A 16519-nucleotide genomic window follows, 5' to 3' on the forward strand; every position below is an offset into this window, starting at 1 on the left:
GGTGGAGGCTGATGCTGCTCGTGCAGCTGTGCTGGTCGGGCTGAGTGGGGGGAGGGTTGTCTGTCACCATGGCCAGTGTCAGCCTTGAGTAGGCCCTGAGCACCTGGGACTGGGAAGGGAAGGCTTTCTCAGACTTCCTGCCACTCCTCACTGGCTGGCCAGACCCCACTCTGTGTGTGTGTGTGTGTGTGGGGGGGAGTTGTGTGAGAGTTCCCTGCTCCCCTCCCCCATTGCAGTGATCCTTTAGGTACCCCTTGGGTCCGGGGCCCAGGCCTGTTTCCCATCCTCCACTCAATGGGAGGGAATTTTCTCCTCTGTCCTTTCCATCTACAATATCTTGGGTGGCAGATGTGGGGACGGCACCTTCCCTCCACCCTCCACCCATGAAGGACCCCCACTTTCAGCTGAGCTTTCAGGAAGAGAACTCTTTGAGGAGGGGCTGCTGTGCGTATGAAGGTATCCACCTTCAAGGGAAGGACTTCAGAAATATGTGAGGATAAAACGGGGACACGCTGCATTGGGAAAGCCCATGTGTCTGCCTCATGCAGGGTGAGGTCTCCTCCTGGAGACAGGAGGACCCTGAGAACCAGGGCTTCCCTCGGGGGTGGACAGGGTCACAAGGGGTCCAGATCACCCGCCACACTCTCGTCCTGGAGTTCAGAGGGCTTGTTGAACGTGCTTTTCATGTGCCATGAGCAGAACCTGGGGGCTGCCGAGGACTCGTTGTGAGAGAGGTGCAGGTGTCACCCCGTCTGCACTGGGACCAGCTGGGTAGGAGACTTGCGGTCAGCAGCAGGAAGGGGTGTCACAGGAGGTGGGGCTGCAGGCCAGTGTGGAACAGGAGGGCTGGAAGCATCTGGAAGACTGAGAGGAGGGGGGTCCTCCCACGACGGGCTTGCAGCTCCCAGGCCTGCAGATGGAGGCCTGCCAGGAGGGGTCCATGCACACAGAGGGCTTGCAGCTCACGGGCACATGTCAGCACGCCTGGCAGGGGCTGGGCGAGCAGCAGGCAACCTGGCAGCCCTGGAGCAGCCAGTGTGGCACATGTTGACGTGGGGCTGGCTGGCGTGGGGCGGAGGGCAGTGACACCTGCAGGCTCCTTCCCTGGTGGCCTTATTCCCAGGCTGTGGGCATCCCCACAGTCAACACCGAAGCACGGCTGTTGACTTCCTCATGGCTCCTTCCACGTGTTTCGACGTGCTTCTCTGTATCCGGGAACGCACTCTCCTCTGTTAGGCTCCACCGTAAATACACTTGGCTTTGAGGCCAGGTTCCCTTGCAAACAGGATGTGCTGCTTTGACTCTTCGGGGGCTCCTGTGGTTTCTCCAGGTCAGTACTGTGCACAAGGCACCCCGGCCTGACTCAGCACTGTGTCCTTTACATCCCTTTTGTCACCTGCCATCCATGAAGACTCTGAGGCAGTAATGTACTTAGAGCTCTTATTCTGCACAGGAAACATTAGAGCAGAAGTCTGCATACAAGTCTACAGTAGGAATCTGGCCTGCTGCCTGTTTGTCAATAAAGTTTTATTGGATACAGCCACGTCCATGCATTTGCTGCTGTCTAGGGCTGCTTTTGCACAGCAATGCTGAGTATGGTACTAAACTTATGGACCTTGGGTTCAAAGAGCATTTTATGAATTTGACTCCAAAAACAAGGGAAGTAAAAGCTAAAATAAATGAATGGGATTATATCAAACTAAAAAGCTTCTGCACAGCAAAAGAAACCATTGACACAATAAAGAGGCAGCCAATCGAATGGGAGAAGATTTTTGCAAATAGTGCCTCTGATAAGGGGCCAATATCCAAAATATATAAGGAACTCTACAACACAACAACAACAAAAAAACAAACAATCCAATTAAAAAATGGGCAGAGGACCTGAAGAGACATTTCTCCAAAGAGGACATACAAATGGCAAATAGACATATGAAAAAATGCTCATCACTAATCATCAGAGAAATGCAAATCAAAACCACAATGAGATATCACCTCACCCCAGTCAGAATGGCTATCATCAGCAAGACAAATAGTAACAAGTGTTGGAGAGGCTGTGGAGAAAAAGGAACCCTCATACACTGTTGGTGGGAATGCAGACTGGTACAGCCGTTATGGAAGGCAGTGTGGACGTTCCTCAAAAAATTACGAATAGAATTGCCATATGACCCAGCAATCCCTCTCCTGGGTATCTACCCCAAAAATCTGAAAACATTTATCCATAAAGACATATGTGTTCCAATGTTCATTGCAGCTTTATTTACAGTGGCCAAGGCATGGAAATGGCCAAAGTGTCCTGTGATAGATGAATGGATAAAGAAGTTGTGGTATATATACACAATGGAATACTATTCGGTGGTAAGAAAAGATGATATAGGAACATTTGTGACAACGTGGATGGATCTTGAGTGTATAATGCTGAGCGAAATAAGTCAGACAGTAAAAGCAGAGAACCATGTGATTTCACTGATATGTGGTATATAAAACTGAAAACAACAAAAGAACAAGACAAACGAATGAAGAAACAAAAACTCATAGACACAGACAATAGTTTAGTGGTTACCAGAGGGTAAGGGGTGTGGGGGGTGGGAGATGAGGGTAAAGGGGGTCAAATATATGGTGACGGAAGGAGAACTGACTCTGGGTGGTGAACACACAATGTGATGTACAGATGATGTATTACAGAATTGTACACCTGAAATCTATGTAACTTTACCAACAATTGTCACCCCAATAAACTTTAATTTAAAAAAAAAAAAGAATGCTGAGTAGTTATGGGAGAGACTACGTGATGGCAAAGCCTGACATGCTTACTGTCTGCCTCTCACAGACAGTTCGCCAACTCCTGCCTTCCAGTAATCTACACAAAAGCTGATTTGTTCATGCAACAGACTGTACTGTGTGCTGGCCACGGAGACATCCTAGCCTCGTGAGCCTTCCAGGGCAATGAATAAATGAGTGAATGGAGAAATTAATGAAGTAATCCCAAAGACGGCTGAGTCCTGAAAAGGAAAACAGGTTCAGCAGATAGAGATTAAGGGGTGCTGGTGGGTGGCTGGGGCCTCTGCGAGGAGGTGATGCTGAGCTGGCACTGGGTGCTGTGAGGGGGTCTGGGGATGGTGTCCCAGGCAGAGGAAGCCTGGGCTGTGAGGACACTGCCACGGGCACGCCCAGGAGCGCTGGGAAATCAGCTGTCACTCACACTGGGTTGTAGATTGCTGGCTTCCACGTGTGTCAGCATCTCTGCACCTCACTTTCTTTGGGTTAGGGGTGAGGGAGAACCTTCTTCCATGGCTTTTTAAAAAAATTTTTTACTGGGGAACAGTGTGTTTCTCCAGGGCCCATCAGCTCCAAGTCGTTGTCCTTCAGTCTAGTTGTGGAGGGCGCAGCTCAGCTCCAAGTCCAGTCACCGTTTTCAATCTTTAGTTGCAGGGGGCGCAGCCCACCATCCCACGCAGGAATTGAACTGGCAACCTTGTTGTTGAGAGCTCGCGCTCTAACCTACTGAGCCATCCGGCTGCCCTTCTGGCAGCTCCTTGTCGTCAATCTAGTTGTGGAGGGCGCAGCTCACTGGCCCATGTGGGAATTGAACCGGCAACGCTGTTGTGCAGAGCTTGTGCTCTAACCAACTGAGCCGTCCAGCCACCCCTTTCCATGTCTTTTTAACTCTGGGCTATGAAGACTCCATCAAGGCCTTTGTCCATTTACGATGAAGATGGTCGCATTTTTCTTAAAATTTGAATGAACAAGGAATGAGTACGGGTTTTGGATAAACTCGGGCAGGCTGAGGGATTTAACGTCAAGGCGGGCTTATGATCCAGCCACTTCCTCTTCGAAGGCCCTCAGAGGGTGTTTGCTCTGCCGGCTCCTTCCCTGGGTCGAGCTTATCTGGGGTGGGAGTGGGGCTTACAGGCTCCCCTACCACCCCCCTGGGGAGGTGCCTTCCGTTCCTGGTCCCATCTGCTCCCACGGGCCTCCTTGGTCCATTCCTGGTGAGGGGACAAGGGACAAGGAGGGCCCTCAGTGCTGCCTGGTCAGTCTGACTGGTGTCTGCTTGACTCATACTAGTGGTCCACTGAGACTGCAGGCTCGTCCTCCTCATAGTCCCAAGGGTTTGTTCACAAGGCATCTTTTTGTTCTGTGCCTCCTCGGTCAGACCTTGAAAGCTTGAGTGGAACGAGTGATGTCTGAACCAGCCTTTGTGCCCTGTTAGGGCCCCTATGCTCTGACCAGCACGCCTCTATGCGGGCCCCCCTCTCCCAGGGAAGGCAGCGTGGTGCCAGGTACTGGACTCTCAGATTCTGACCAACAGGGTTTCTGCTGCTCCCCGATTCACCTTTAACCTGGACAGGCAGGGGACAGGCGCGGGCAGGAGCCCCAGTCCACTCAGAGTCCAAGCCTCTGGCGCCCACACCGCCCCTGGGCCCCGCCTTGGAGGCTGTGCACTCGGGGAGGCTGGGCAGCTGCCTGGGAAGGGGACGAGTGTGCGGATCTTCCCGTCACTTGGCCGCTGGGAACTTGGATATGAGAATGTGCCTCTGCCGTCTGCTTTGTATCAGACGGAGCAGCCCAGCCCAGACTTGGCGTGGTCGTGGGGCTCGGGCGGAGAAGACAAACGCGCATCGTATTTCCCAACACAAACATTGTATTGATTATAGCCTTTATTGATTATTGATTACGGCCTTTGTCACATGGAATGCAAGAAACCGTCCTGCAGAGGAGGCCCCGCGGGCCCCAAGTCCCCCCAGCGCTGGTGAGGGATTTGTGAGTCGTGTCTTCTCAGAAGCCACGGGCGCCATGTTCAGCCCCCGTTAGGCAGCAGATGTGCACCCACCTGTGGGGAGGGGGAGGTCCTGGCGCCTGCAGAGGGGCTCCAGGGGCTGCTGAGAGAGGAGGGCTGGGCTTGGGAGCAGGACAGCAGCTCAAGAGGCAGATCGAGCTGGTCAGCAGCAGGACTTCTGGGCCGAGGCGGGGACGCAGCAGGCCGTGCGTGAGCACAGGGGGCGGCAGATGACAGACACGCAGGAGGTCGGGCGGCAGCAGCTGGGCTGGCAGGAGGAGGCAGGGGCACAGCAGGAGGAGATGGGCACGCAGCTGGCGGGCCTGCACACAGGGCGGCAGATGAGGGACACGCAGGAGGTGGGTCTGCAGCAGGATGAGGCGCAGGGGGCGGCCCCAGAGCAGACGGGTGTGCAACAGAGGGGCTTGCAGCAGACGGGTGTGCAACAGGCGGGCTTGCAGCAGACGGGTGTGCAGCAGACGGGTGTGCAACAGGCGGGCTTACAGCAGACGGGCACACAGCAGGCCTGCTGGCAGGGGGAGGAGGTGCAGGAGGGCTGGCAGCTAGACTGTTGGCAGCATGAAGGCGTGCAGGAGCTGGTGCAGACTGATTGGCAGGCGCTGGGCCCACAGGCTGCCTGGCAGCAGGGACTGGATACACAGCTCACTGGGGCACAGACCAGGGTCAGGCAGGGGGACTGGCAGCAGCTGGGGACACAGCAGCAGGACTGGCCACAGCTGGGGACACAGCAGGAGGACTGGCCACAGCTGGGGACACAACAGAGGGGCTGGCAGCAGCTGGGGACACAGCAGCAGGACTGGCCACAGCTGGGGACACAGCAGGAGGACTGGCCACAGCTGGGGACACAGCAGGAGGACTGGCCACAGCTGGGGACACAGCAGGAGGACTGGCAGCAGCTGGGGACACAGCAGGAGGACTGGCCACAGCTGGGGACACAGCAGGGGGGCTGGTAGCAGCTGGGGACACAGCATGAGGGCTGGCAGCAGCTGGGGACACAGCAGGACGGCTGGCAGCAGCTGGGGACACAGCAGGGGGGCTCGCAGCAGCTCTCCGGGCAGTCGTCCACCTGCCAGGAGGAGTCCGTGCAAGAGTCACAGGAACCGGGCAGGCAGACGCGGCTGCCATAGCTCAGGTCGCTGGAGCAGACGGACAGCGTGGACGCGGCCATGGTGGGTGGTGGGTGGGAGGTGAGCGGGGAGGAGGGTGTGAGTGTGAGTGTGAGAGGGTGTGTGAGTGTGAGGTGCTGCTGTCGGCTTTTATACTCCTGCTGGGGGGGGGGGTGTTGTCCGAGGAGGAGGCTCCCCACGCCCTCCCTTCCTCATTGGTGTTTAGAGCCTGTTGCAGCAGAACCCTCATTAGTGCTGGTTTATTTTCTATAATTAGTCTCTCCTCATTAAACTTGTGACTGTTTCAAGATGTATATCCCATCTCTGCTTTGTTTGGCTCCAGAAAACTTTGAGGTAAGATCATGCCGAGTTGAGTTTTAGCTGTGAACACTCCACAGTGATGGATTCTGGTTCTACCTCTTCTGTGTTTGTAGTGTTTTAACATGTTTTATCCATGTAAGCACTTAAATGTAAGTGTACGGTGCAACTTGTTCACCTTATGAAATACAACTGGTACAGAGGGTTGGATGTGAGAAAGCTGAGTGCCCTCCCTTCAAATCACCCCTGCCTGTGGGAGGAGAACACTCAGAGTTTCGATGTCCTGCCAACTAGCTCTCTCTTTCCGCCTTCCTTCCACTTTCCTCTACCCTGTGCTAAGGTGACTCCTTTGTCATATTTCAAGCTGTACTCTGGATTTTTTCCATTTTCATTTCACCATGGTAAATGATCAAAGACTTTGTCATACATGATGGTGGACTTCACATTGTAAGATTTCTCGTATATCTGAAAATGTATCAAGTTACTTTCATACGTGATAGTTCAACTGGGTACCGAATTCTGGTTTGAAATAATTGTTTCCTCACAACTCGGAAGACAGCTTTGCATTTTGCTGTAGTGTCCACTGTTAAAGATGAAAATGAGGCTGTCATTTCTTTATAGTTTATCTTTTTTTTTTTTAACTTTCCAAGAGCATTTGATTTTATTTTTGTTCTAAAACATCATGTTTTGCTTTCTAGGAGTGTGTATTACTATATGTTCTGTGAAGAGCTCATTGAGCCTGTCAGTATAAGACTTCTCACTGGAAATGCTTTTGTACTATTTGTATATTTAAAAATGATTTCATCTTCCTTGTCCTATGCTTTTGTGACTCCTGGAACTTGCCTTCATCTCTCTAAATTTTTCTGTCATTTTCCCTTACGTTTATCATTTGCTCTCTTATCTAGGAGACTTTCTTGATTTTGTCTTTCAGATCACATTTCAGTCTTTCACCATTTCTAGTGTATTATTTGGCCTTTGCGTTGACTTTTTCCTTAGTTTTTTATTTTCAAATATTATTATTCGATTATTTCTTTTTTGTAGCAGCTTGATTTCATCTTGGGATATGAGTGAGATGCGTTCCTCCATCACTTGGACGGTGTTAGCGTGTGTTTTTAAAAGCTTTCCACCATTTTTTAAGTAATCTGTTTCCCTGGGTGTCACATAAACTGCTCCTTGGTGTCCGTCATTTGATTTTCTAAATAAAAGAATACACTGTTTTATTCTTGTGCTTTGGGGTCCTGCTCCAGTTTATACACCGATCTGTTTCCTTCTGCTTCTCTTTTCTGCAGACATGTCCTGGTGACCCTGCTTCTTATTATACTGTTTGATTTAGGTTTTCTTATACCTTTTAAAATTTGCTTTCAGAGAGAACCATGTGGCCACTCCACCTTCCAGAGCTGAAGACTTGAGTGTTGCTTTAGGGAAATGATGGCAACATTCGTGACAAGTGCAGGATGACATGGCATCATGTGCTGAATCGCTAGACATGTCCCATCACAGGCTGAGTCCTTTCCAAAGGCAACCACTGTGCGAGTGCCCCTCAGGGACCCACTTGTACAGACACAGAAACGCTGCTAGAGTACAATGTCCCGTGAAACAAGACAATGATAGCGGGAAACCTGAGAATCCAGGGTCCGATGTTCCTCCCCTGGCTACAAGGGGCTCTGCTTGTCACGACCCCCTTCTCCCCCAGGCCAGCTCTGGATTTTGTGGGTGGAGCTGGGGAGGGAATGTGGGTTTGAAACTAGGTGTATTTGGGAAGGCTGACACTGGCTTCTAGGACAAGTATAATGTTGCCTCTCGTCTTCCCACAGCTGTCCTGGGGTCCAGCTTAATGGGCATTAGGACACTCTCCGTGTTCTGTTTCTCATTTGTGACCCACACCCTCCTGTGTAGCAACCCTCTCCTTGGCCTGTGGAACACGTGTGTCATGGCCAAGGAGTATTTCAACTGTCATTGCTTTAAGCACAAGCCTTCCAGGGGCCGGGCTGGCCTGACCCAGGTCTGGCCCAGCCCTTACAGAGATGGGCTTCTGGATCAGGGTGCCGTGGGCTGGAGCTGGCAGGGCAGGTGCAGTGGGAGATCAGACGATGTTTGAAAACAGGAAAAAAATGTTGGGCATCTGAGATTGAGCAGCGGTGTAATGACTTCCTGGTGCTGGCTGGGCCAGCAGGGTGGTGGGGGGAAGGGATGCCAGCAGGGGCGAGCGTCTGGGAAGCTGTGTGGTGTGCTTTCCTTTTATTCCACGCTTTAGGCACTGACCAGGATGCCGAGCGCGCTGGGTGAGGGCCGGTGGCGGCAAGCCCTGTCACCTCACTCCTGGAGCTGGCGGAGTGCCGCCTGCCTCCAAGGGCCAAGTGTGTGCTTCCGGGCGCACAGCACTTGTCGTTGTGTGGGGGAGGCTTCTTTCTATTCCTAGTTTACCAAGAAGTGTGCTTTGCGCTTTTGAGTAAAGGATGAGTTGAATCCTCTGTGTGTTACCGTATGGAGAGCGCTAATGGTCTTTCCGTTGGCATATTCAGCAGTACAGTTAATGGTAGCATTTCTGGACTGCACTCTGAGGTACATGCTGCTTCATAATGACGTGTCGCTCTTTTCCTGTAGTTCCATGTTAAATGTCCTAATACTTTATTGGACTCTCCTACCTCACAGTTTCAAATGAGGTTCATCTACAGTCCTCTCCTTTCTCTCTCTCTCTCTCTCTCTCTCTCTCTCTCCCTCCCTCTCTCCACCCCACCCTCGTTGTTGGTTTGGCATCAGAGTTTTTCCAACCTTCTTAGATAAACCCAGAAACCTTCTGGCTTATTCTAAGCTCTGGAATATTTTAAATATAAGAAAAAGCTCTGTGCTGAAGACTGATGGGACATACCTTTAAAACTTTCCAAGTCTGTGCCTTTTGAACAATTATATCTTTACATTTATCTTCACTTTTTTCTATATTTGTATTGAAATTTTCATTTTGTTAATGTAGTTACATTTTTTTAGAACATGGTATATTTCACTGGTATTTTTGACCTGGAAATGGAATGGTGCTTTTTGTTTCTAACAGGGCTACTAAGATATAATTCATATGCCACAAAGGTCACCACTTAAAATGCCCAATTCATGGTTTTTAGTGTATTCACAGAGTTATGCAGCTGTCACCATTATTTTATTTTAGAACGTCTCCCCCAAACCCCATACCACTAGCATCACCCCCATTTTCCCTCCCCCAGCTCTGGCAACCCCTCATCGGTCTCTGGGGAGTCTCTTGTTCTGGACGTTCCTGTGGGCGGAATCATGTAACAGGTGGTCTTGTGTGTCTTCTGTCACTCATCATGAGTCCTCCAGGACCACCCACATTGCAGGCTGTCACAGCTTCACACCTGTTCATGGCTGAGTCACCCCACGGTGTGGCTGGCGCACAGGGTCTCTGCATTCTTCAGTGGGTTGACATTTGGGCTGCTTTGCCACTATCCGGTTATGTGACCAGACCTGCAGTGAACACTGGGGAAGGAGATTCTGTTTGAACACTGGTTCCTTGTTGGCATTTGCCCAGATGCAGACCTGCCGGGTCCTACTGTGGCTCCCGCATTTGGAGGAGTTGTTTGCCAGGGCCCCGACACCGGCCTGATGTTTTGAGCAAGCAGAGGAGACGCGCTGGGGCCCTCAGGGCAGCTCCCACGCCCCAGCCGGCGCTCCCGGGACCCAGGGCAGACAGAGCGTGTCTGTCTTTGGTGATGGTGTGCAGGGACGGAGTGAGTCTGGGCCCTGCACTGCCATCCGTTCTGGCCCTGCAGTGGCAGAGAACCCAGAGCAGGGGCTCAGGCCCACTGTGCCAGAGCTGTTAGCAGAGCACAAAGGTGCCTGAGCCCCAGAACCCAGATTTGGGCCCGGCAGCCACCCAGAACCACAACAAGAAAGACAACATTTCTGTGCTTGGGACCCTCATTGTGTCCCTTTGGAAGGACGTGGCTTTGCTTCCAAGAAGATGGACAAGCTTGTGTCAGGTTGGTTTCTGGCTCGGGGTGGAGAGGGAGCACTGCTGCCTGTCCTGGGGAGGGGGGTCTGCTCCAGGGAGGAGCGAGGGAGATGGCTGTTCTGACTGTGCCAGCACAGAGGGGTGGCGCTGTGGTGGGAGCAGCTGGACCAGGTCTGTCTGCTGTCTGCGCCTGGAGGTGTGGCTGGTTGTGTGGGTCCATTTACTAGTGGGGTGGGCTGAGGTTCAGGGTCTCGGATGGACTCAGCTGCCCTACAGAAAGAGCCCAGGCCGGAGGGCAGCAGGGAGAAGCCAAGGGCCGTTCAGAAGAGGCCTGGGGGACCTGGGAGGGTGGGAAGTACGTGTGAGCCCACTTGTGTGGGGCACAGACGTCAGGGGGCCCAGGACAGTGAGAGTGGGACAGGGCTCAGGGCAGGGGGGTATGGGGGTGTCAGATGGGGGCTCAGAGTCCAGGAACGTGGTCAGGAGGCAACCATGAACCCCCCCAATCTTTAGGGGAGTCTGCCGGTTAGACAGTACTGTTAGGCTCATCTCATTTATATCCTCGTGGCCATGCCTGAGAAAGGGCCAGGAAGCACCCAGGGCTGCTGGGTTCTCCCTCCTGGGCCGGGGCGTTCTCCTCGTGTCTCACTGGCAGGAGTCCGGGCCAAGCTGGAGGAAAGGCCACCTTGCCAGGCTGCCAGAAGGGCATGTGGTCCTCGGGCTGGTCTCCTGGGGGGAACCAGGTGGATGAGACCCCTGGGTGTGGGGCCAGGCACAGACATGCAGCCTGGGCCTAGGGGCGGCCACCAAGCTGCGAAGGCAAGTGTGGCTCCAGGCCCACAGCTGCTGGCGGGGTCCGCTGTGTCCCATGTGCCCTGGCTTGCAGCTCACTGAGATGGGCCTGGGGACTGCATGGTGGGCTTGGGTCCCACAGGGCTGCGAGTGGCCTGGCTTGAGGGGCTGACAGAGGCCAGCACCAGGTGCCCTGTCAGTCTGTCCCCAATGTATCCACACACAAACAGAAGGTCAGAGTGAGGCAGCTGTGGTTTTATTAGGACTGAGAGATGATGTCACTGCCCGGGATGGGAGCAGCCTGCTGAGGCCACAGGACCCACCCTGGGGCCCAGGGGCAGGACTGGAGCTACAGGGGCATCTGTGCTGCCAGCATCGGGAGGACGAGGTGAGCATCTGGGTCCCTGAACCCTGCAGGGGCCAAGCCAGGGGGAGGGCTCGTCCTGTCCCCTGTGGCTGGGAAAGCCAGAGGGTGTGTAGCTGCCTGGAAAGTCAGCCGCCTGCTGGGGAAAGGACCATGGATGAGGTTTAGGAAGGGTCAGCAGCAGGACTTCTGGGCTGAGGCGGGGACGCAACAGGCCGTGCGGGAGCACAGGGGGCGGCAGATGACAGACACGCAGGAGGTCGGGCGGCAGCAGCTGGGCTGGCAGGAGGAGGCGGGGGAACAGCAGGAGGAGATGGGCACGCAGCTGGCGGGCCTGCACACGGGGCGGCAGATGAGGGACACGCAGGAGGTGGGTCTGCAGCAGGATGAGGCACAGGGGGCGGCCCCAGAGCAGACGGGTGTGCAACAGAGGGGCTTGCAGCAGACGGGTGTGCAACAGGCGGGCTTGCAGCAGACAGGTCTGCAGCAGACAGGCTTGCAGCAGACAGGTGTGCAGCAGACAGGCTTGCAGCAGACAGGTGTGCAACAGATGGACACACAGCAAGACTGCTGGCAGGGGGAGGAGGTGCAGCAGGAGGGCTGGTAGCAGCTGGGGACACAGCAGGAGGGCTGGCAGCAGCTGGGGACACAGCAAGAGGGCTGGCAGCAGCTGGGGACACAGCAAGAGGGCTGGCAGCAGCTGGGGACACAGCAGGAGGGCTGGCAGCAGCTGGGGACACAGCAGGAGGACTGGCAGCAGCTGGGGACACAGCAGGACGACTGGCAGCAGCTGGGGACACAGCAGGGGGGCTCGCAGCAGCTCTCTGGGCAGTCGTCCACCTGCCAGGAGGAGTCCGTGCAAGAGTCACAGGAACCGGGCAGGCAGACGCGGCTGCCATAGCTCAGGTCGCTGGAGCAGACGGACAGCGTGGACGCGGCCATGGTGGGTGGTAGGTGGGAAGTGAGCTGGGAGGAGAGTGTGAATGTGAGTGAGTGTGTGAGTGTGAGGTGCTGCTGTCGGCTTTTATACCCACCTGGGTGTTTGTTTCCCAACAGGAAGCTCACGTGCCCTCCCTTCCTTGTTTGTGTTTGGAACCCAGCGTACTCTTGTTAACGCTTGTTCTGTGTTTAGTTCTATGAGATGCTGCATAGTTCTAAACTCCCTCGTGTGTCCTAGTCCGTTGACGCATCCTAAGCTGCCTTTGGTCTGTAGAGCTGAGGTAGAAAGAGCGTGTGTGTCTGCAGATAATTGTCCTGGGTCTGCACTGGCCGGACGAGAAATCCATGTCTCCTAATCCAGCTGTCCTTTTGCTGACACCTGGGATGGGTCCTGTGCACACCTGGGGACTGTGCTTGTTAGGGTGTCACGACTTGCCTAGTACCAAGCTGGAGAAGCCCGGGTCATTTCTCTGTGTCCCTGGCACACCTCCTGTGCAGGGACTTCCCTGGGACAGGTGGAAGCAGCTGAAGGTGGGCAGTGTGGTGGCAGCACCGCCATGTCCCTGGCTGGGCTGTGCACACACGCTGTCCACCCGACCGCTTAGTGGGGCCACAGAGCCCGCACCTGTCCACAACCTCGCATCCTGTCTGCATTTACCCCAACCCAGCCTCCTGCCTGCACAGAGCACAGCCACCACAGAAAGGCCTCCACACGGGAAGCAAGGATCGCTGTGTTTCCTCTTGATTATGAATAGAAAATTTCCTTGGGGCACCCAGGCCAGAAAGCAGAAAGTCATCCAGCTTCTTTCTTCTGCAAATACTATCAAGGGGCCACCAAACATTTTTTGGGTCTCTCTGCTGAATCCGTTTCAAACCGTCTCTAGCCCTTTCACCTTCCAAACAGGAGTGTATTCTCTACGCTGCAAATCCTCTCTCGGGCTGGAACTGGCCCCAGGCTCAGGACTGCAGATACGAACCCGGGCCAGCTGGGGAGCCCTGCGGGCCTGGAGAGGTGGGCTGTTGGCACCCTTATGTTGGTGATGACCAGGCACAGCACAGCAGGCACGAGGCCCAGAGGACTGGCAGCTACATGGCAGGAAGGTTCGAGGTGGGGCTGTCTGGGGGGGTGACGCCCCCTGAGTCTGGGCACTCACATTCTCACTCGCCTGCCGCTCTGTTTCTAACAGTGGGTCTCCACCCAGGCCTCTCAACTCCTAGGAAATGTATGAAAAGCAAGAAAGGCAGTGAGGAATTCAATTAAATTGAGGGCTGAGTTGTCTTTTTTTAATATTTTGAGTTATAAAAGTAATATTGATTTGAACCTGGCCTTCTGTGCTCAGCTCCAGGCCATTCCAGAGGTATAGGAACTGATCGTATAGACTAGAAGTGCAAGAGCAAGAGCGAGAGCGAGAGCGAGAGCGAGAGAGAGAGAGAGAGAGAGAGAGAGGACAGAACAGATATGTGTGCTTCCATGCATGACAAGGTAGCTTGTGCCAGACATATACTCCTGATGAGAATAATTTGAAAAGCTGGATAAAACACAAAAACATCCATTTAAAGCTTTTGAAAGTGAAACTAAGAATTGAGGAGCAAAGGTTCTGGACATGCAGGGACTCCGGAGACGTGAGCCAGCACTCTCCAAATGGCTTTTCCTTTAAGTGTCACTGATAGTCTTGCTGTGGGGTGTGAGGAGGAGAAACTGGGCAGAGGCTAAAACTGAGACGTAGAGTAGTCAACAGACCTTCTGGAAATTTCATGGGGTTGGAGAAAATTACATGGGAATTTGTGACTGCAGAGGCAGCAGAGACTCAAGGGGACAGGGTCCCAAACAGATGGGAGGCACCAAGAAGAGCTCTAGAATTGGAGCTTGGACCCTCAGGGCATTTTTCAAATTTTCATGCTACACAGGAAAGAAAACGAACAGAAAGCCACTAAAAATCCAAGCAGTGCTTTTGCAATCTCATTACCGAGGAGACATAACCCAGAGTTACGACTAGCCAAGGAAGAGTAGCTTTCAGCTGGAACCTCTGAAGAGCTAAATCCTAAGTGGGGAAAACCAGACGCAGACAAAAGCTTCCAGAGACTGCCTCCCAGCTTCACATCAATAAGAGTCCTCTGTGCCCACTTGGCTGTCTGGTGGAGGGTGAGGTGAAACTCTGGAAGAAGAGAAACTCACTTGGAGCTGCTAGAATGTTTCATATACAACATCAAATATTCAATCAAGAATTAGCCTTGACAAGAAATAGGGCCAAGAGACAAAATAGACAATAGAAACAGACCCAGAGGTGACACTGTGTTGGAGTTTTCAGGCAGTTTTAAAGTAATCGTGATGAAAATAGATGTAAGTACTCAAGAAAATAGATGTAATTATGGAGAGTTTGATCATAAATCTGAAATATATAAAAAGAAACAAGTAGACATTCTAGAACTGAAAAATATGTAACGATGGTATTTATGAACTGATAAGTGAGTTAATAGTAGAATGGACAGCAGAGAAGGGATCAGTGACCTGGAAGCTGTGAAGCATCTAAGATGGGCTGGTGAGGGGAAATATGTGGTGAAACATGGCGAAGAGATTTCACACCTTTTTTTTTGTTTTGTTTTGTTTTGTTTTGTCATTGGAGTCTCATGTGGGAGGAAAGAGAGAATGGGGGAATGTTTGGAGAGAGGATGATAAAGAATCTTCCAAAACTAAGACTCAAGCTACAAATTGAAGAAATGCTACAAACCTTAAGAGAATAACTTCTAGTGAAGCCACACCTAGGCACATGCTAATGAAACCGATGAAAACCCAAAATAAAGACCAATTGTCGAAAACAGTCAGAGGGAAAAGAAACATTTAAGTTCAAATTTGAAGCAATCAGATTTATAGTAGATTCCCCCACAGAAATGAGGAAGGAAGAGGTAATGGGCAGGGTCTTTAAGGGGCTGACAAAATTCTGTCAGCATTCTGTTCCTCGCAGGGGGTCCGACTGAGGGCCTTAGTTTCTTGCTGGCTGTTGAGTGGAGGCCGCCCTCATTTCTTGCCACATGGCCTCTCCATGGGCAGCTCAGAGGGGACAGCTGGCTGCTCACAGCCAGTACAGGAGAGAGTCTCTCCCCCAAGGCCAGCATACGATCTTATGTAATGTAACCATGCACATCTTATCACCCCCGTTGTATTCTTTGTGGCTAAAGCATGTCACGAGTTCTGTCCACACGTGGGGGACAGAGGCCACATGGTACATGGACACTAGTGTTTTACTCCAAACTTAGACTAGCCTTTCCCTCTCTGAGATTGTTTTTGTCTCCTTTTCCATCAATTATTGAGAGGGATATATTAATATCCCCAAGTATCATTTCACCTTTCTCTATTTCTGCTTTTAGTTCTGTCAATTTTTTTATTTCTGTGTTTTAGTGTATGTTATTGGGTACATACATTTAGAATTGTTACAGCTTACTAGCTGGCCCTTTTAGCTTTATGAAATGTCTTGATCTCAAATAATTCTTCTTGCTTTAAAATGTACTTTATCAGGTAATAAGCCACACCAGCTTTTTCAAGTTGGTGTTTGCATGATGTACCCTTTTCCACCTTTTTACTCCCAACCTTTATGTGCCCTTATATTCGGGATCGAGCTCTGGAAGTAGCAAACAGGTTTTCTTTTTTTAAAAATCCAAACTAACAATCTTTATTTATAAATTGGCATATTTAATACTTTAGGTTTAATTATTGATGATTGGGTTTCTATCTACTATCCGGTTCTGTTTTTTATTTGTCACAACCTGCTTTTTTACATTGTTTCCTGACTTCTGATTCATCAAGTATTTTTATTACTCATTTCCCTTTTGTAGTCATGGGTAATTATCCTGGTGTGTGCTATCCTTTCAGTGGTGACCTAGAGATTCAAGTGGACACTAGTTCTCTTACCAGCTCCAAAGCAACGCCAAGGCCTCGGACACTTTACCTCCACTTACCCTCCTCACCCTTTACTGTTAGTGCTGTCATACATTTCATTTCTCTTTATAGTTTCGATCCCATCAGGAACTTTAAATATGTCACCACAATCGTGTGACGGTCACGTAGGTCAGTTTTCACTCCCACTTGTCCGCTTACCGATCCTTTCAAGTTCTCCTCACTCTTGCTGTGCTCCTGTCCGCCTGTCCTCCTGTCCGCCTGTCCTCCTGCCTGAAAATTCCCTTCAGCATTTCCTTCGCAGTGGGTCTTCCAGTGGTGCATTTGCTCAGTTTCTCTTTGCCTGGCG

At 52.0% G+C, this 16519-nt stretch overlaps 3 protein-coding genes across 15 annotated transcripts in view; 1 reads left to right on the top strand and 2 right to left on the bottom strand.

Moving 5' to 3' along the window:
* Positions 1-16519, top strand: part of TSPEAR (thrombospondin type laminin G domain and EAR repeats) — a 158893-nt gene that overhangs the window by 63574 nt on the left and 78800 nt on the right. The gene's annotated exons all lie outside the window — the stretch shown is intronic.
* Positions 4729-5966, bottom strand: LOC109454744 (uncharacterized). Of its 7 annotated transcripts, none has more exons than XM_088793740.1 (2): positions 5803-5966; positions 4729-5484 (listed from the first exon to the last, which is right to left on the bottom strand). In XM_088793740.1, exons 1-2 carry the CDS (start codon positions 5964-5966, stop codon positions 4941-4943), a joined length of 708 nt encoding a protein of 235 aa, XP_088649866.1. In that variant the 3' UTR covers positions 4729-4940. The 7 variants fall into 7 exon arrangements, with proteins under 7 accessions (XP_088649866.1, XP_088649865.1, XP_088649863.1 ...); XM_088793739.1 differs by having other exon boundaries at positions 4729-5474; positions 5763-5966; XM_088793737.1 differs by having other exon boundaries at positions 4729-5474; positions 5733-5966.
* On the bottom strand, positions 11514-12564 carry LOC148754723 (uncharacterized). 4 transcript variants are annotated; one of them, XM_088793767.1, is made up of 2 exons: positions 12138-12564; positions 11514-12059 (listed from the first exon to the last, which is right to left on the bottom strand). In XM_088793767.1, the coding sequence occupies exons 1-2, from the start codon at positions 12279-12281 to the stop codon at positions 11514-11516; spliced, it is 690 nt and encodes a 229-aa protein (XP_088649893.1). In that variant the 5' UTR covers positions 12282-12564. The 4 variants fall into 4 exon arrangements, with proteins under 4 accessions (XP_088649893.1, XP_088649892.1, XP_088649895.1 ...); XM_088793766.1 differs by having other exon boundaries at positions 11514-12089; XM_088793769.1 differs by having other exon boundaries at positions 11514-11834; positions 11958-12564.

The sequence above is a fragment of the Rhinolophus sinicus genome, chromosome 17 (genome assembly GCF_057876585.1).
Source record: "Rhinolophus sinicus isolate RSI-liver-muscle chromosome 17, RSI-T2T, whole genome shotgun sequence".
Lineage (NCBI taxonomy): Eukaryota > Metazoa > Chordata > Mammalia > Chiroptera > Rhinolophidae > Rhinolophus > Rhinolophus sinicus.